Source organism: Cervus elaphus, chromosome 9 (assembly GCF_910594005.1).
Source record: "Cervus elaphus chromosome 9, mCerEla1.1, whole genome shotgun sequence".
Taxonomy (NCBI): domain Eukaryota; kingdom Metazoa; phylum Chordata; class Mammalia; order Artiodactyla; family Cervidae; genus Cervus; species Cervus elaphus.
The window spans coordinates 40,901,065-40,921,578 of record NC_057823.1 but is presented as its reverse complement, the minus strand read 5'-3'; the positions used below and the strand labels follow the sequence as shown (position 1 = coordinate 40,921,578).

Sequence of the window (20,514 nt, the reverse complement as noted above, 5' to 3'; positions counted from 1 at the left end):
CTGGTTGTGAAGAGCGGGGGCTACTCTTTGTTGACATGTGCAGGCTTCTCACTGTGGTGACCTCTCTTGTTAAGGAGCACAGGCTCTAGGGCCTGCGGGTTTCAGTAGCTGCTGCACGCAGGCTCAATCGTTGTGGTTCCCGGAGTCTAGAGCACAGACTCAGTAATGTGGCACATGGGCTTAAGTGCTCCGAGGCATGTGGGACCTTCCCGGACCAGGGATCAAACCCATGTCTCCTGCATTGGCAGGCAGATTCTTTACCACTGAGCCACCAGGGAAGCTCCAGGGGAGTGAGTGGTGGCGCTTCCCCCATTACTGTCTCCTCTGAGCGCATGGCACCCAGAGGTTCTTTCTCCCTGGCTGTGAGCATCAGAGAGGCTGCTGGCTGACTGTGGGAGTCATTTAGCCCGGGTAAGGGGCAGTGAGCTCTACACCAGCTGCCAGAGGGTCCAGTCTACCCCCCATAGAGCCTCAATTCCCTCTGCCACCATCCCTGCCCTTCCTCCCAGGATGGAGCAGGCTGTGGGGGTGGTCAGCAGGCTCTGTGGGTGACGGGCCAGAGTCCCCCTACAGAGTTCGGCAGCTGGGAATTGAATCCCACTCACTACTGTGAAGCAGGGGCAAGCCCCCCAGCAGCACTAAGAACTGTTTCCTTCCATGTGAAGAAGAGAGCTGGGATTAGGTAAAGTGAGATCACAATAAACGGTGGCCAAGTGAGTGGGGCTGTTATAGGGCTGGCAGGAAATTAAGCCTGGGGTCTGGGGCTTCCCTGGAAGCTCAGCTGGTAAAGAATCTGCCTGCAATGGAGGAGACCTGGGTTTGATTCCTGGGTTGGGAAGATCCCCCGGAGGAAGGCATGGTAACCCACTCCAGTATTCTTGCCTGGAGAATCCCCATGAACAGAGGAGTCTGCCGGGCTGCTGTCTATGGGGTGCCAGAATTGGACACGACTGAGCAACTAAGTATATAGTGTGTGAGGTTTTTGGTGCTGAGCCCAGGTCAGAGATAGGGTCTGTGAATTTCAGATGGGGAGGCCAAAGGAGGGATGTGTTCACCCGGTATGAAGTTGGGAACTTTCTGGAAAGGAAGCAGGTTAGAGCCCAGCAAGCCTTCCCCACTGCCTGTTTGCAGGCAATGCTGGCAGCCTGTGCCCTTGGCCCCTTAGGTTCCTTGTCTCTGGGCAGCGCCGAGCAGACTGGGCCAGGTGAGAAGCTGGTATCACACCCATGGTTACCCCAGGGCTGCGTTGCTTCTTTTCCTGAGGTCACCCAGCCCCAGTTTGCATGCACCTCCTCCCTTCGGACTTCCCATGTGGCACTAGTGATAAAGAACCCGCCTGCCAATACAGGAAACATGAGAGACACAGGTTGGATCCCTGGGTCAGGAAGATCCCCTGGAGGAGGAAATGGCAACCCACTCCGGTATTCTTGCCTGAAGGATCCCATGGACAGAGGAGCCTGGCAGGCTGCAGTTCACGCGATCACAAAGAGTCGGACAAGCTGAAGTGACTTAGCATGCATGCACCATTCCACACAGATCTGGGCATCTTCCCTGGGTGGGCTGGCCTTGCTTGCTGCTGAGTTCAAGGTGTTCATGCCTCCAGCGCAGGGAGCCAGTCAGCTCACCCAGCTGTGTGCTTCTGAGCACCCTTGTTCCAGCAGGCCTCAGAGGCTGTCCCTTTGGTGGGCCCCCAGGGTGAAGGTGACACCCTGCCTGGCTTCCCCCCATAGGAGGGAAGCAGACCCATGTGGGCGGGGGGAGGTTGGAAGGGAATTCTGCAGGCTCAGGGGTCCATGTGTTTTAGGCTGAAATTCGGACCTCTCAGCTGATAGAGGCCCTGGCTCCCAGCCTGGGCTCTGCTTACAGATGGTTCCATGTGGTCACCCAGGGGTAAGGTGACCTCTGCAGCGCAAGGGGCCTGTCTGCCCGAGAGGCACCTCATGTGCTGACTATTCACAGGCTTTGAATCTGTCTGACCCAAGTCCCATCCTGGCTCAGCTGGGCGAACTGGGGTACTTGGAACCTGGGAAAATCACATCAACAGAGTTAAAGGTTTAAATGGGAGAATACACACGGAGCCCAAGTGTAGGATGTCAGGTGGCTGCCCCTCAATAATACCTCTATCTTCCTCACCTCACACATCCTTGATGCAAAGAAAGACAGGCTTAGGAAATTTATCCACCAACACACATTGGCAGCATTTAGAAAGGAAAATGGCTTTGAGAGCAGTCAGTTTTCTTTCTTTATTTCTTTTTTTTCTTTTTTTTTTTTTTGCAGTGAGGAAGTTTACTGGAAGGAAACAGAAAAGGCTTCTGACATAGACATCGGAAGAGAGGAAAGGAGATTACCCCCATCGTTACCTTGAGCAGAGCTTTATATACCTTCTAGCGGGCTACCAACAATAGGTTAAATAAGCATTTCAGAGTTGTAAAAGTTTTACCGAGACCCTGAAAATGGTCAGTTTTAGAAAAAGTTTTAGGGGCTTTTTCCTGCAATTTAGTAAACTTCAAGACCAGCCTCAGGGAGGTTTTTCTTTTCCTTTGTGCTAAAAACATGTCACTTCCTAAAGGGAAGTAAGCGCAGGAAAAGAGTTAAGCAGGGTGGCTGCGCTGCAGATTGCGCCAACTGCGTGTTCTGGGTTAATCCAGGGGGCCCCTCCCCAACCCGTGAGGAGAGCAGCTGAAACCAAGTCCATATGTGGACCCAACAGGGGCAGCAGAGGGACAGGGGCATAGAAGCTAAGTATGTGCATGGGGCAGGCTGTGGGCCGAAAAGGGCCTGAGGTCACCTTGTCCACAGTCTCCCTAACAGAGGCCAGCCTGTCCTTTTCTACTGCAAAGATTCATGAGTAGCTCTCTGCTGATGACGAAAGAAGCATGTTTTTTATAAAAACCTTCCCAAAATAGAAAAAAGCACAGAAAGAAAAAAGCAATTATCTGTAATCCTACCACCCACAGATAAGTCCTCTCAATATTTTGGTGTTTGTTCTTCCCATACTTTTTGTGTACAAGTTTGTTTTTATTTTTATTATTATAAAAATGAGATTACAGTGGACATAATTTTTTGTGACCTATTTTTTTCACTTAATATAGAATGAGACTTTCCTACATCATTAAGAAATTTTTATAGAAAGTAAATAGCTGCATAGCATTTTGCCATATATGTAATTGATTTAACCAATCTCCAAGTCATATTATTTATTTTGACAATCTTTCACTCTTGTAGTCAACATCATGGGAATAAATCTAGGCTTATTTGCATAATTATCTCCTTAAAATAAAAGTCTAGAAGTTGACTTTCTGGCCCAAAGGGTTTGCACATGTTTAAGGCTTTTGATGTGTACTGCCAAATTGCCCTCCCGGAGACTGTGCTAATTTATATTCCCACCAACAGCACATGAATGCTACATGTTTCCCAAAGCCCTGGACAATCAAGGGTATTATACTTTTAAATCTATGCCAATATGATAAGTAAAAATTTATGGATGTATGTGTAAGTATGTATCTTGTTTTAATTTCGGGTATATTTTCATTAGAAGCAATCACAGATGAAAGTAGTTTTGATAAAATTTCTGTAATCCTAACTGCCATCTGGTGGTAGAACTTGAAATTGCAGGTGTAGAATTTCAAGAGGTCACCAGGCATTTAAGAATTTTCAAATTTCAATTGATCCAGGGACAGCAGACATCATGAAATGAGCAGCACAGGGGGAATTTTAAACTCAGGACATTGTCATTCCAAGGTGGGACCTGCAGAGGAGCCCTTGACATAGCACTCTTACATTTAGGAGGAGTAGTCAGCATTGATGTTGATAAAGTGAGTTTGTCATCTCATAAATAGCAGAATTGGCCCTGCTCAACAAATCCAAGAGGTGTGTTGTATATGAGGGTAGCATGAAGAGAATCAGACCCAGTTGCAGTCTTTGGGGAACTATGGGGAGGGTAGCCAACAGCCAGTTTACCATCGGATAGATAGAGAGGACGGGACAACTAGGGGTCACTGTGGCCTTCCTGGAGGTTTCTTATCACAAACTCTCCTCTTTCCTCTCCAAACTGTAGCTTCTCTCTAGGACAAAAAGATTTGTTCCTCATGCAAGGCTCAGTAGTGTCTACACCTTGACTTTGGCATAGAAAAATTCTCACCATCTATTATTTACAACATCAAAATCCTCACATTTCCTCTTTTTTTTTTTTTTTAGTATTTGGACTTTTAGACTCTTAACATTGAGCTTTAATGACTTTTGGGTTTGTTTTACGCCTTCAGAACACAATTTAAATAGTTCTTGAAAATGTGTATTTAGTAAATTTTCCAGAGCTTAAGATTTGTGTATTTGAATGTATGAGGAGAGTGATAGGCTGTGGGGCCAGAGACACATAGAAATGATGAAGCCCATTGAGGGCCAGTGGCGCAGAGTCCCTGGAATAGGGGAGCGTGCCCACTTCAGAAACACCATCGGCCGTCGTCTCTACGCCAGTTTCCTGGGCCTTTGGACTAGCTCCCAACAGGAGTGCCAAGGCCCCTCCCTGCAGTGATGAGGGGAGAAACAAAGTGAAGAAGCCAACAAAGCAGTAAAAGGTCCTAGACAGAGAATAAAGCAGGGAGCATGATGAGAGCGCTGACTGGGTGGGATAATGTGGATTAAGTAATCCAAAAGCTCTCGGGGAAGATGACATTTGAACTGAAAAGATGTCACAGTTTGGGGAGGTGGTGAGAAATGCTCCTGGCAGAGGAACAAGCGCACAGGTCAGGAGGCTGGAACAAGTGTCGTGTGTCCAGAGTATATGTAAGGCCAATACGGCTGGAGTGAGTGCGCAAGGGCCAGGAAATGGTAGAAGGGGGAGTTGGAAGGGTCTCCAGGGCTGCATGGAGTAGAGTCTTGTAGGTCACAGCGAGAGGCTGACCCAGGCAGGAGGCCAAGAAAACTTGGCTCTATGTTTACTGAAACCACCTGTCCACAGGGGCAGGCTGCCTTGACAAGCTGGAAGATACTCTCCTTCCAGTGCTTAGTCGCTCAGTCATGACCAACTGTTTGTGACCCTTCGGACTATAGCCTGCCAGGCTCCTCTGTCCATAGGATTTTTCAGCAAGAATACTGGAGAGGGTTGCCATTTCCTCCTCCGGGGGATCTTCCCAACCCAGGGATGGAACCTGCATCTCCTGGGTCTTCTGCACTGGCAGGTGTGTTCCTTACCGGCTGAGCTATAGGACTGTCCACTCCCATCCCCCCAGAGGCTTTTCCAACATGCCAGGGACTGTAAGGACTGTAAGTGCATGGGCTGAGTGTTTGCTGGAGGCATGCTGGCCCGTGTTCACACCCTGAGAGATTGATGGTCTTGGCCTTGCTGCACAGAGGAGGAAGCTGGGCTCAGTCCATGATAGGACTTGGCTGAGACACCAGGCCCACCCTCATGGCAAAGCCTGAATTAGCACAAAGCCTGCAGACTCTCCGTCACACCAGCCACCCTATCAGTAAACTGGCTACGGCAGCAAATCAGGGTTCAGACTGTCTGTGCACTGGCAGAAGGGTCTTTCTCCTCTCATCACCCAGAGAAACAGATATTTAGAGTGAATGTTCTCCTTCTCATCCCTGTTTCTATCCGGCCCTGGGATTCTTACCCCATTCCACACCACCACCACCGCCCCCCATTATCAAATTGTTAGGACCCTTTCCTGCTTTCCATTAAAAAAAACAAAACAGAAAACCAGGTCTAACTTAAAGAAGAAAATTTCTTCATTCCATCTTCTCTCCTATTCCTCATCCATATGTCTGTCAAACCCCTACTCATCCCTCAAAACAGGCCCCAATTTTTAGAAATTGGTGGTGGCAAGAGGGGGGAAATCTTCCTCATGGTGAAATGTCTAATTCCATTTCCCTGGCCAGGAGCAGCTGAGGGAAGCAGGGAGACCACAGCCATCATTGACCCCCTCCCCACCCCTGCCCCTAGGCATGCACTTAGCCCTTCTGTCCACATTTGCAGTGTGAGACTCGGCCTGGATGAAACCAGGAGGGATCGGATCTGTGCAGCACTTCACAGTTTCGGAGTACATCCTATCCCTGGACACCACGACTTGTGCCCATTTTGTGGACTGAAAAAACTGAAGCTTAGAGTGGCCGTGCCACTTTGCCAGATCTCACAGTGGCAAGCACGAGGGGCCCGGCTTCCCCCTGAAGGCTCTCTAGACCTTCCCACACAGTGATCTTTATGGCACAGTGGGTAAGGCTGCAATGCAGCCAGACAAAGCCCTGGACCTCACAGAGGAAGGAGGAGCGAACTCCTCCTGGGACAGGGGAGGCCTCACAGAAGAGGGACAGTTGGAGCCTGTTTTGAGGGATGAGTAGGAGTTTGATAGGGGGACAAGGTAGGTAGGCATTCCATGCAGCATCAACACAGGCACAATGAAAATGGCAGGGGCCAAAGTGTGGTCCGTGTGCCAGTGGACAGTGACTCTGTGGAAGGGCAGGAAAAGGCAGGAGGATGACACTGAATGAAGGCCCCCATTCACCCAGAGGGATGAAGACAGATGTATATATTGGAAGGGCTTCCCTGGCTACAGGGCAGAGACAGGGGCAGGGTGTGTGTGGGGGTGGGGGGTGGTATCCAGACAGAAGGTGGCTATCAATATCAAGCAGCTGAAACAAGTCCCAGTAAGGATGAAATGAAAGAGGGAAGACTGGAGAAGAGAGGGCTGGCAGGAGTTGCAGCCTGACTCTGACAGGTGAGAGACCAAAACCAGAGCTCCTCATGCTTGGCAGCAGCCAGTTCCCCAAGCATCCTCTAACCGGGGCAGGGGTGAAGGGCAGGCAGAGCTGCCCATCGCATGCAGAGTCAGTCATGGAGGGCATCGACAGCCTAGGCCCCAGGAGACCAGCACAAGCCCTGAGCTGAAATGTAGGATAGAAGACAGGGCCTCTGCCTGGGACCAATTTTGAAACGAATAACTCAGTTAGACTGTTTGGGATTAATCAAGTGAACAAAAAAAGGACCACGAGGCACCATGCATGCATGGGCTTCTTTGCACCCTCATAGTTCAAAAACAGCTTTGATTGTAAAAATGTAATTAGTTAAATGATTCATCTGTAATATCCCAAATTCATCTGTTTTTAGACTTCAGCATCCTACATCTCATTTTCATCTGACCCCTGCAGGGCTTCTCCCCAGTTCTCCAGATTCCAGGTGGAGCAAATGAAAGCAGATTTCCTGAGCAGCCCCTGCTAATGGTCCCCAGATTGAAACCTTGGGGAGCCACAGTTGGGCCCCAGGGAAAAGGCCACCATGCTGACTTTCCCTTCCTCTTCCCTAGGGTCGCCTCAAAAGCCCAGTACAAAAAAAAAAAAAGCCCAGTACAGGCGCTCCTGGACCTGGGCTCCTTGCCTTGGGCCCATGTCCCTCAAGTATCACATGTGGAGCAACCAAAAGAACAGAGGGTTGAGCTGCTGCTCCTGCCCCTGGTCTCTAGAAGCCCTACTTACTGGGAAGCATTTTGCGTCTTCCCAGCAGTGGCCCAGGAGCCCTCTGCTACTATTACAAACCTCCAGGGGAGGTACCATCTTCCCATCTTGTCTAGTTCTGGGATTAGGCAGGGGCAGCCCATGGGAGGCCAGCAGAGATTTGTCCGGCTCTTTGCAGCACCTTTGCAGAGTGATGCCCTCCAGGCTGGTCTCTGACCCCCTTTCCCCCCAGGCAGCGAGGCACGCTCACCCCATTGCCGGGAAGAGCATGTTCACAGACCTGCACTAGGTCACTGGGGCAAACTCAGGTCTTCCAAGTAAGTAGACTTGAAAGAAAGCAGTTATTTGGAGTATGAAGCTGGTCCACACAGTATCCTCCTGAAATCAAGGACTGGCCCTCTGTCCTGCCCATGCAGTGGAGAGAGAGTGGGCTTTGGGGCTCCACAGACCATGTGACCCCTCTTCAGGCATTTGGGGAGCCAGTTAACTCACCCCATGAGAGCCCTAGCACTGGACATACAAATTGGGTTCAGTGAGTGCCAGTTCCTGCAACCACAGTGATCACCGGCCCCAGCAGGGGGAGCCCTTGAGGCTGAAGGAGCCCCTCCCAAGCCAGTGTCCCCAGCCCCCAAGATGTGGCCCAGAAGGGCAGGCGTCAGCTGGTGCCCATGACAGCCTTTGACAGGTCAGGAGCGCCCTCTGGTGCTCCCAGGCCAAGCACTGGTGCCAGTAGGGAACTTTATAGAAGAATTCACTTGGCAATTGGTTCACTCAACAAATAATTATTGTGTCCTCACTTTGTTTGATATTTGGGATACAACTAGTGAGACATACATCCAGGGCCCCTCCCCTCATGGAGGCTGGGATTGAGTGGGAGAGAGAATCAAACGTCAGGGCTGAGAAGGTGCAGGTTGCTACAAGTGTCTGTGACCCAGACCGGGCGTGGTGGGGGTCAGGGCAGGAAGAGAGGTGTGAGCCGAGTTTGGAAAGCCAAGGAGGGGCTGACAGATGGGATCTTCAAGGATAATGTCCAGGGAGAGGGTGCACCCAAGACAGGCCAGGCTGGGAGGGAACAGGAGAGGAGGGTCAAGGCCAGCAGGCCTGGAGCACTCAGCTTCATTGACAAGTCGGTTGCCTCCGTAAAGGGGGCACAAGGTGGAGAGAACTTGCAATAGCATCCAACCTGGGAAGGTCCAGGCTTAACAGAAACCTTGCAAATCCATCAGGTTGCCCAGGAAGCAGTGAGTTCCTTGTCACTGGAGGTATGCAAGCCTGTGCTATATAACCACCCTTCAGGAGGGGCTTCTAGGGAGAGATTGGCCCCAGTGGGTCATCTCCCTACAAAGGCAGGTCCTTCTACTCATGTGAGTGCTAAGTCGCTTCGGTCGTGTCCGACTCTTTACAAAGTAGCCCGTGAGACTCCTCTGTCCGTGGGATTCTCCAGGCAAGAACACTGGAGTGGGTTGCCATTTCCTCCTTCAGGGGGATCTTCCCGACCCAGAGATCGAACCCACATCTCTTAGATCTTCTGCATTGGTGGGCAGGTTCTTTACCACTAGTACCACCTGGGAAGCCTTTTTGGGCTACTCAGGCCCAAACTCGGTGGGACAGGATGGAGCAAGCCCATCTGGAGAAGGGAGCCCTTCAAATAGTCACAGACACCCTTCAGAGGCAGGCCTCTGGTGGGCACTGGATCCTCAGGGGGAGTCACAGTGGGGAGGGGAGGTGGCGGGAAGACAGTGCAGTGGGTCAGTTACTGAGGAACTGTGTGGACTGAGGAAAAGGAGAGGAGACTTCTCAGAGGTGGCATGTGGGTCTGGAAGGAGGATCGTGGGGGCAGACAGGGGGTCCTTGAATGTCAGGGCAAGGGGAGCTGCAGCTCTGCCCTGAGGGTGGGGGTGAGGCCATACCACGTGCAGCCAGAGAGATGGTGAGGTGGGAAGCATACAGGGTTTAAGCAGGAAATTCAGGCTTGGGTCCCAGGCCAAACTGGCTATGCCTGGCCTCACCAAGCTTCAGTTTCTTCATCGGCTGAATGGAGGTACTAACGGTACCTGCCCAACAGGGCTATGCTTAGGGTCAATGACTTCCAGGTGAGAAGGCAAAGGTGTGTGTGTGTCTTTTAGCTCTGCCCCATTTCCTGGATTTGTACACTGAAACTGGCCCAGCACATTACAGTCACACTCGTTCAACCCCCTGGGTGCCCAGCTCTAGTCTGGACACTGTCACCTATAGGAAATCATTCCATCCACACCACACCTACTTTACAGAAGAGGAAACAAGCTCCAGGGAAGTTAAGCAGCTCACTCCAAGGCCTGCAGGGTAAAAGCAGAACAATGGGGATGACTCCCCGCTGCTTCACTGTAGGAAGAATGGGCACTGGGGATAGGAGGCAGGGAGGCTGGTGGAGACCGTTCCAGGAGAGAGGCCAAGTCCTAGGCAGGGTAAGTGGAGGACTGGACATATACGTGGTTCGGAGAGACAGTTCAGAGCTAGAATTGCAAGCTTGCAAGCTCATTGGTGCATTCCAGGGGCCAGCCAGGTGACAAAATAGGGGAGATCGGCTGGGTGCAAGGGAGTGGAGGGAACAGTGGGCCTTGACTGAACTGGGAGGACACATGCCCCATCTAAGGGGGTCGTGTAGCTCAGCCCAAGCAGGTTGATCATTACCACATCTTCTAACATTTCAAGAGAAGCTGGAAGTACAGGTTTTTATATGAAATCTTTGGATTCTTAAGGATTCCAACCAACTTGTTAATTCTTGTGACTCTTTGCAACCCCATGGACTGTATCCCACCAGGCTCCTATGTCTATGGAATTCTCCAAGCAAGAATACTGGATGGGTTGCCATGCCCTTCTCAGGAAATCTTCCCAACCCAGGGATCAAACCCAGGTCTCTTGCATCGCAGGCAGACTCTTTACCATCTGGGCCACCAGGGAAGCCCAATCAACAGTGGGTGACAACTGTGTAACCCATGGAAACCAGGGAGGGCTTACCTCAAAGCCCAAGGTCTCAGAGAGGCTGAGGGTTCAAGTAGGGCTTACCTCAAAGCCCAAGGTTTCAGAGAGGCTGGGGGTTCAAACATGAGTGAGGATGGGAGGAAGCAGGCAAGTGGCCCTGCAGACTACGGCTCAGGGCAACAGGGCAGATCAGGTGTGTAGCCTAGGCTGTTGGGGTCCCTGCAGCCTCAGCGTCTGCTGTGAGCACTGTCAGTCACTCTTGTCCCCTGGTGTCCTGGAGATGCTGTGTCTCAGACCTGCCAGCTGAGCTGTGCTGTTCTAGGCAGGCCACTACCCATCGTATAGTTTCAGCCACACTGGGACCATCACCCTCTGATCTTCACCCCCTCTGCTAGGTCTTCATCGCACCACCAAATGGGTGCCTCAGCTGGCCTGCCATCCCCACTGCCTTCCATCAGACCAGCCCCACGTGCCTGAGCTGGAAACACCAGGCTAGAGGCAGCTCTCAGCAGATAAGCTCAGTTCACTGATCCAGCTTCCATCCTTCCCTACCCAGTGGGAGTCAGGTCTGTCACTCCCCTTCACCCCACCCTGAAACAATTTTTCCTGATATCTGACAGGGTAATGATGTAACAGGCAAATGTGTAATTTAGGCAGGCATTTTGGGATCTGTTCAAAGGCATAGCACCCCTTCTTCTAGCCCTGATGTGTAATGGACATACATGTAATTGCTTCCAGGGCACACAGCGTGTTCACTGATCATGTCTTCTCCCCAAAATAGAAGCCAGCTGGCTTTCCGGCCTCACAGAATCACAGAGCTAAAGGGACCAATGGGTTTTCTAGGCCAAGGGTCACAAAGCCAGATGCCCCTACAGAGCTGGCAGGTCACTTCAGCAGGACAGTAGGCCAGTGGTGAGGCACTGGGAACTGCCCTGGACCCAGCAGCCACTGCCAGGCACAAGTGAACCCAGGGTGCCAGGTCTTCAGGTTTTCAGTAAAAGTCCACACTCCAGATATTTATGTGAAATGTTGCAACTAATTTGGTTATGTTTTACTTTTTTTTTTTAACTGCATGGACTAAACCAAACCTGGCTCCAGGCCAGCCCTACCCTCCCTTGCCCAGACAAGGAGTGAGAGGGGGCAGCATGGGAGGGCCAAGGAGCAAGTGAAGGGCAGGGCTCCGACCTTGACAGGCTCCGAGGTCCCCACACAGCTGGAGTCCCCACAGCTCGCTCTGAGTTAGGTGTAGTAGGTGACTGCAGAGACCACTTTACAAAGGGCCCGAGGTCCCAGGAAGGGGTTCCCCAGAAGAAGCCACATGCCACCACCAAGACACAAGCTGCAGCCAGCCTGGATGTAAGAATGGGGGTCCTTTCTTCCCTTACCCTACAGTGGAATTCAAGTCTGGGAAATCGCTAAGCCCGGACAGTCGTGCTGTGGCCCGTGTGTATGCAAACAGCCTGACCTGAGAAATCAGAACCACATGGTGCTGACCTGCCCGAGGGCGCTGCCCATCCACCGCCTTGCCCACTGGACAGCCCTAATGAGAGAGCCTTTGCACAGGAAAGCATACGTCCCAGGCTGGGACTCTGGGCCCCAACAGCCTTGTAATTTGATGAATTGTCAACATCTGGGCCATAATTACTGGACTCTGGACTGATAATCCTGGTAAGCCCCCCATCCAGGGGCCCTGTTCTGGTGCATTTGGGGGGCCTCCATTCCCCGACAGGAGCTGTCAGCATTAATTACAACCAGAAAGCAAGATAGTCACCCAGCTCCGGCTGGTCTGAGCATTTACTCCTGTCTCCGTCTAAACACAGCCAGTGTATTGATTCAATTCCGTACAACAGATACTCTCGCCAGTTGGGAGGCCTGAGCCACAGCTAACAGGGAGGAACAGAGCCAGCCTCACACAGAGGAAACAGTCTGCACAATTTCTTTGCCTCGGGGTCCCTCCAAGGCTTTGTTCCCTGGCCACATTGAGAAGCTCCAGTGATAGAGTTGGCATACTCCATGGCCCAAACTTACTTCACCAAGAAACCTCCTCTCTTTTGCCATACTTGCTAGTATTTTTTTTGAAAGATGGCTCCATGGAACCCTGCTTAGGAAATACCCAAGGGATGAGGGCAGGAGCAAACCCCCAAAGGTAAGAGATGTCAGCAGTGGCACAGCCTGCATCTCACTGCCAGCCACTCGGAAGCCACACAAATGTCCCTCCCCAGCACTGCCCACCCCAGGGCCAGTGCAGGCTCCACTCCATGTCTGCTTGCCTATAGGTCTCACAACTTGGGTTGATCTGAAAGAGGAGACCAAGGAGACTATCTTGGGACCCATGTTGAACTTGTCATTTAAGAGAACAGCGTGACCTCCATTTTACAGATAAGGAAACTGAGGTTCCAGGCTGCTCAGGTTGTTGAGCGAGGCAAGGGGATGGGCCAGCACAGGGGCTCTGTCCTCCTGGCCCGAGATTCAGCACAGCACAAGTTTCTGTTTGCTTCTACACATCCAGGATCGCCCTGGAGCTCAGCTGATCTGCACCAGGGAGGAATGATTTAAAGCATAACCCAGGCTTGTAAACAGCTGTCTAGCTTCATGGAGGGCAGAAAGAGTTGAAAACCTCTGGTGAATTCCACGGCTTTGATCAGGCAGGGGAAGGAGCCAGCAGGGACTGAGCGCCTCCAGGCACAGTGCTGTGGCATCTGACCCTCAGGATCACCCGTTCTGTGGAAGCTGAGGCTCAGAGAGGGGATCTGAACCCAGGGAAGGCCCAAGTCCTGCCTTCACTCTGTCGGCTGCCCAGTGTCATTCCTTCGGCTCTTCTGGTGGGAGATGCAGGGAGAGAAGCAGCCGGAACTGCCGATAGTCGGGGAAGGGAGGGCTGTCTGGATAGGATAAGACCCCCTGCCACCACCCCATCTGGGGCTCTGCTCTTCCAGATGGCCTGGCTTCCCAGTACATTCCCCTCCTGCTCAAAATCAGCTTGTCAGCAGCTGGGGCACTCAGCCTGGACTTGGTCCAACCTTGGTCCAGCCCACCTACTAGATCTACCCTTCCCCAGAATGTTTACCTCCTCACAGAGCACTCAGGGCCAGGCTTGGACCTCCCTCCAACTCATGGAAACACCAGGTTCATCCACACAGACTGCCATCAGAGTTGCTTTGCACAGATCCAGCCAGGCCCTGAAACAAGGGATCCAGTGAGGCTGGGAACATTGCCTTCTGGGAGACCCACAAGCAGAATGATGGCTCAGACAAGTCTTGCAGGAAAGAAACCTATTTCACAGGGTATAACTCCTTACTTCACTGCAGATGGTGACTGCAGTCATGAAGTTAGAAAACGATTGCTTCTTGGCAGGATAGCTATGACAAACCTAGACAGTGTATTAAAAAAGCAAAGAAATCACTTTACCAACAAAGGTCCGTATATTCAAGGCTATGGTCTTTCCAGTAGTTGTGTACAAATACGAGAGTTGGACAGTAAAGAAGGCAGAACGCTGAAGAATTGATGCTTTCTAACTATGGTTCAAAAAAGTCTTCTATGGAGAAGACTCTTAAGAGTCCCTTGGAAAGTAAGGAGATCAAACCAGTCAATCTTAAAGGAAATCAACTCTGAATACTCTTTGGAAGGACTGATGCTGAAACTGAAGCTCCAATACTTTGGCCACCTGAAGCAAACAGTTGACTCATTGGAAAAGACCCTGATGCTGGAAAAGATTGAAGACAGGAGAAGAGGGCCACAGAGGATGAGATGGTTGGATGGCATCACCGGTTCAATGGACATGAACTTAGACAAACTCCAAGAGACAGTGAGGGACAGGGAAGCCTGGAGTGCTGCAGTCCCTGGAGTCTCAAAGAGCTGGACACAACTTGGTAACTCACCAACAACTCCTTACTTGACCATAGAATTCCTTACCACCAGGCAAACCCTGCAAGACACCAGTGTTCCATGGACACCAGTTTGGTAAAAGCAGTATTAGGGTGACTGTGGGCAGGGCCCATCCTCTAAGGGTCACAGCCCAGGCCGCAGCCTCTCCCAGGATAAGAGGGGTCAGAATCATGCCCCAAAGCTGAGCAAGTCCATCTGACTCCAAAGCCAAGCTGTTTCCTCCTCCACCCCACCCTTCTGTGAGTTCCCTCAGTGACTTCCAGTGATCCATGGTCACCGAGCAGCCTCTCCAAGCACCAGCTATTTCCCCAGACAGAGAATTCAAGGGCCTTGGCATAACGTTCCTGCCTTGGTGTCATCAGAGATGAGCCCAGAGCCACCTCCACAGACCAAAGCCATGGCTGTGGGTCAGCTGCATCCCCGAAGTCAGGCCAGCATCCTCTGATCTCTAAATATCTGCACATCACCATTCTATGTTTGCCTAGGGAATCTTCTTGGCATCATATATAACCACGTGCATGCTACGTCATTTCACTCATGTCCGACTTTGTGACCCAATGAACTGTAGCCCGCCAGGCTCCTCTGTCCAAGGGATTCTCCACATACAGCTCCAGCTTTGAGTCCCTGAGGAACTCGAAACTTTCCTTCAGCCTCACCGTGGGCATTTCCAAGGTTGCTGCTCTTCGTGCCCTCTCTGCCATTATTCTGAAACTACAAACTTTATCAAGTCCCAGGAGCCAAAGGCCCTGTGACCCCAAATACAGGCAGGACCCCAGATTGAAAACTTGGTTTTCTGCCACGTAGGGGGCTTCTCACAAACTAGTAAGCTGGGAACCAAGGCTGCACTGTCAGTGACCCACTGGGACAGTCTTAGAGGTGGCAGGGGGGAGCATCCTGCCTAGAAGGCAAGAGGTCGCTGGTCCCTCTTAGGAGGGGCTGCTGAGGTCTGGCCTTCAGAATGCTCTCAGAGACAGGTGGTGGCACTGAGCTTTCCCCTCTGCGGTTGAAGCCAAGGGAACATCCCCAGGCTCCCTTCTGTAGCAGGCATTTCTAGAAAAGCAGGGCACCATGGCACTGCATGCCTCACGCCAACTGGGACAGGGCCTGGCAGAGGCTCAAAGTGAAAGAGGGTCCAGAGAGCCCTTCCCCAGGGACAGTCTCCTCACTCAGGGAGTCAGAGGTACCAGAAATCCTGGCAGGAAGGCAAAGCCTATGAGCCTTCTCCCCAGATTCCCTGGATAGCCATCTGTCACTCCTGCTACCCTGTGCTGCCGGAGAGAGAGAGCGTTCCATAGAGAGTAGGGCCTATTTCAAGCCCTTGGACAATCCCACTGGTTCAGCTTCTTCATCTGTAGGAAGGGACATGGCACCAGTCTCCCAGAGCTGTGGCAAGGGCAGATCCTGTGAAGGAAATGGAGTCAAGTCCCAAAGCAAGCCCTGCTCTGTGTCCTGGCCTTTATCAGGAGTGTCTTGAACTCATCATGCAATCTAGTTCCAAGGCCCGCTCATGTCACCAGCTGCTGCTGGTGACTTAGCAGTGAGGTCTGCTGTGTTCTGCCCCTGGCATTTGAAGAAAAGAGCTTCATTTAGTTCTAAGCTATACCTTAGTCTCTGTTTTGTTTTGTTTCTTGTGATGAAGACTTTGGAGATCCACCCTCTTAGTAACTTTCAAGTATACAATACAGTATTGTTAACTAGAGTCATCATTGCTGTATGTTACATTCCTAGAGCTTATTTATCTTGTAACTTGAAGGTTGTACCTTTTGACCCTTTCTTCCATTTCACCCACCCCCCTACTTCTGGCAACCGTCAGTCTGTTCTATCTATAAGCTTGTTTTTTGGGTTGTTGTTTGGTGTTAGACTCCACACATAAAAAGAGGGCTTCCCTCATAGCTCAGTTGGTAAAGAATCTGCCTGCAATGCAGGAGACCCCAGTTCAATTCCTGGGTTGGGAAGATCCCCCAGAGAAGGGAAAGGCTACCCATTCCAGTATCATGGCCTGGAGAATTCCATCGACTATAGTCCATGGGTTCGCAAAGAGTCAGACACAACTGAGTGACTTCCACTCACTCACTCACTCATAAATGAGATCATGTGGTATTTGTCTTTTTCTGCCTGACTTTTTCACTAACATAATGCATTTCACAGTCCAGCCATGTTGTTGAAAAGGCAAGCTCCTCTCATTCTTTTTATAGTTGAATAGTATTTCTCTGTGTGTGTGTGTGTGTGTGTGTGTGTGTGTGTGTACCACATCTTCCTTATCAATTTATCCATCAGTGGACACTTAGGTTGTTCCTCTGTTCATTATTGTGAAAAATGCTGCAGTGGAGGTGCAGGTATCTTTTTGAGTTATTGTTTTCATTTTTTTTGGATAAATACCCTGACGTGGAATTGCCAGATCATAAGGTGGTTCTGTTTTTTATTATTTAAGGAACCTGCATACTGTTTTCCCTAGTGGCTACACAATTTACTCCCATCAATAACACACAGGGCTTCCTTTTTCTCTACATCCTCGCCTTCTTATATCTTGAAAAGGAAAGAATGTTACTTAGTTCTAAGCTGCATCTTCATCTCTTTTTAATTTCCATCTGCATTATGACTTTTTAAAACCATGCAGAATAAAGAGGGGCAACGGGTGCACTATGTTTGGGCTCAGGTCGGCAGGATGGACAGACACACTCAGGGCCTGGGCACAGAGTCTGCCCTGGCAACCACTCTGGACAAGGTGACTGGGGGTCCAGGGACAGGCAAGATCCAATGGGCAATGGGATAGAGCAAGGGAGGTTTGAACAGAGGAATACAAGGGCAGACAAGAGGGGGAGAGAGTGGCCAGAGGCCAGGTGAGACCACTGCCAGGGCTTGAGTGCAGTATGGGCTTCTGTGTCCACACAGAATTGAAGTCCCTGCCATCTGGGCACCAGTCCCCACTTCTTCTGGCTGCCTGGCCTGGGGCAATGCCTTCCCCTCACTGGGCCTCAGCTTCCTCCTCTGTAAGATGGGAATGATAACACCTGCCTTACACAGGGCTTCTGTTACGATTCAGGCAGAGCATGGAGGCCACTGATAGCCCCCGAAGAGACCCAGGATGGGACTGGGCCCTCTGTGTTATGGCAGCTGAGAAGCCAGGCCAGGGTGAGGGGTCTCAGGTAGAGATGCCCAGAAGGACATGGCCCTATGAGGGCCGGAGCCCATGGTGGGTAGATGCAGGCGAGGCCCACTCTTAGTGCACTGCTGAAGAGAAGAGCCCTTTCATACAGATCCAGGTCAAGATGGGCAGGAGCTGGCCCGAGGAGACAGGCCAGCTCGTGCAGCTCCTGCCGAGCTGCAGATGGCAGGGACTGAAATTGCACCTCACCAGGAGACCCCAGGGCCTGGGCCCTTGAAATGGCCCCATTCCCCCTGCTCCTGGGACCCCAGCTGCCCCCAGGCCATTGCCCTGACATCCAGACCCTTGACTGAATGTGAAGCGAGTGGCCGGAAGCACTTAGGGGACCAGCTTTAAGAACTGCCCTGATTTCCTTCCTGGAGTGAGGCCCTTCAGCAAGGGCGCCAAGAGGTAGCTATTGTCGCCGCACCTGGGGAACTGGCGGATGACTGTCTGCCAGGGCAGTCTGGAGACCCAGCCGGGGAAACTGACTGTTTACAGCTAGACCCCGCGGGCAAGGGCTGGTCAAGACCAGGCAGACCCAGTCCATGGCACCCCCATTGGATTCCTCTGTTCCCCCACAAGGAGGCGGAGCTCAGCAAGGCTTTGTCAGATGTGTAGACAGGTGACGGGGAGGTAGTGGAGGCCTCTGTGCAGTGGGCACTGGCCATCTGCAGACACCACAAAGCTAAAGCTCCACCATTCAGAGTCTCAGGCGTGACACTCATTCCTGAGCCACTCAGCCTGGCGGAGGGAATGTGGTCACATGCCCAGATCCTGTGGGGTGATGGAGGTGGGTGGCTTTGAAGGAGAAATGGGCTCTGTTTTCGGAGGAGGGGGTTCTGGGCAACAAACCCAGAGAGTCCGTGCGAAATGTACCCAAGACCATGAACTCAGGGCAGGCTTTGGTCTCTCGTCACTCAGTGACTCTGGGTCATAAAACACAGAAGAGATATAACCTCTGTGCTCTCTCTGTCTCTCTTTCTCGTTTTCCAGGGGCCACTGGGTCTGGATGGAAAGCCTGTAAGTGATAACAGGGCAGTTGTAGGTGTCCTGGGGTGGGGCTGCCCCTGGGGTTGGGAATGACCATGGACGCCAGAGGGAGGAGCCACTGAGAATGTGGTTCAACATGGAGAGAAGCCATTTGACTGTCAGAGTTGAGTTCAAATCCAGCCCCACCCCCTACTGACTGCAACCTTGTGGAGGCCTTTTCACCTCCCAAGCCTGAGGCTTCTTTTTTTGTCAAACAGTCATATTACCTCTCTCCATAGGGATGCTGGGAGTGCAAAAAACTGTCAACAACACTGTCCCTGATGTCCAGTCAGCCCTCAAAATGCCTGCCCTCCCAGTAGGCCCTCAGCACATAGCATCCCCTCACTTACAGTCTCAGGAGTTGGATGGCAGACACCACACTGAAGAGTGTTCCACACCTGGGTCAGAGGTGGTCCATGGGCGTCCTTAGCAGAATAAATAAGATACACACAGATAGCATAATTAAATTAATAATTGGATATGGATGGAAGAAAGGAAGGACAGATGGACGGATGAGTGGATGGATGAGTGGGTGGATGGAAGGACAGTCAAGTGAGGTGATGAATCAAACACTGTACAGACAGTTGGATGCAAGCAAGAGTAGATGAGTTTGTGGATGTATACATGCATGATGGTTGGGCAGACAATTGAGTGAAAAATGAATGGATTAACAAATGATTGGAGAGCTGACTGATGCTGGGTGCATTATTGAAGGATGGGAGATAAGAACCCAGTACCTAGATGGATGAGTTGTTGAAAGAGTGAATGGGCGAATCCATTACTAGCTGAAGAGAACATGATTTGGGATGGAGTGATCCATCCCAGGGATCGAGGCCCCTGACCTAGAGTGTGAACGCCCAACTGGCCCCACTGCAGCCTAGCCCCCACCTCAGGGTCTCTGAGCCCCACAGCCAGTGCCTTGTGTGTGACCTGACCTGCTTCCCTAGAAGTCCTGGTGTTAATAACTTGGCAAGACTGAAACAGACATATTTCCTGCAGCCAGAGGGTGATGGCAACCACCGTGGCCTGCCAGGAGCCACCTCCAGCTTCTCATACCTCCAGACCCAGAAGTCAGTGACTCCTCACTGGTGTCTGGGCCCAGCAAGGGCTGAGCGGGGAGAGCTCTGTTCTCTGGGGGGAGTGACTAGCACATTTGCCCCCGTTCAGAGAGGACGCCAGTGACTGCCCCAGTGCCCTGTCTTCCTCATGGTGAGGACTGAGGTGCAGAGCTTCCTTGGGGCCAGCACGGGCAGCTCAAGGCTGATAGGTTCCCATGTCTTTTCACTCAGCCACTCACAGCTCTGCTCAGCCTCACAGGCCTTTCTGCCCTCAGAGCCTCAGGGAAACCAGAAGGGGGTCAGCCTAGTCCTCTTTACTCACCCATGTTCTTTCTCTGTCTCCCTTCTCCAGGGACTTCCAGGCCCCAAAGGGGAAAAGGTAAGTGATGCTGGAGGCTGTCCAGATGTGGTAGGCTGAAAAAGGAGGCCAGAAACCTGCCTTCAAACCCCAGTCCCAGGGTGTGATCTTGGGCAAGGCACATCCCCTCCCGGAGCCTCAGTTTCTTCATCTGTGAAGTGGGGTTAGTGGTGCCTACCTCCTAAAATGGTTACAAGGCTTACATGTGACAAGTTAAAGTACCTGGAGGGTTGAATCTGAGTTCTTCTGGCACCAGAGTGTAACAAAAGTCAAAGCATAGTCTGTCCAAAATGACGGGTTTCCAAAATTATCAAACCTGAAAAGAGGAAGGTACCAGAAAAGCCCAGGGAATTGAACACTGTTGATGGCATTCTTTGTGGGGAGAACACCTCCCAGGAAAACAAATGATAGAGAGCTAGCCCCAGGATATTTGTAGCCCTTTGTGAGAAGGACTTCCCTGGCATTTGGGCACTAAATGTCACAGTCAGACTCCTGGAGGGCTGGGACTCCAGGTGCCTTGTAGGGGAGCAAGAGAGAGGAGAGACCTGTGTGTCCCACAGTGGAGTCAGGAGCCAGAACAGCCCTGGGTGTGGTAGAACCAACAGACACTTCTTAAGCAGGACAGG

At 51.5% G+C, this 20,514-nt stretch overlaps 1 protein-coding gene across 2 annotated transcripts in view; it reads left to right on the top strand.

Annotated features, from left to right (window-relative positions):
* The window catches only part of COL23A1 (collagen type XXIII alpha 1 chain), a 382,617-nt gene that overhangs the window by 338,086 nt on the left and 24,017 nt on the right, over positions 1–20,514 (top strand). For both annotated transcript variants that reach the window (XM_043912439.1, XM_043912438.1), the window contains exons 6-7: positions 18,437–18,463; positions 19,883–19,909. In XM_043912439.1, the coding sequence (XP_043768374.1) occupies positions 18,437–18,463; positions 19,883–19,909 (54 nt within the window). The remainder of the gene's footprint in view (positions 1–18,436; positions 18,464–19,882; positions 19,910–20,514) is intronic.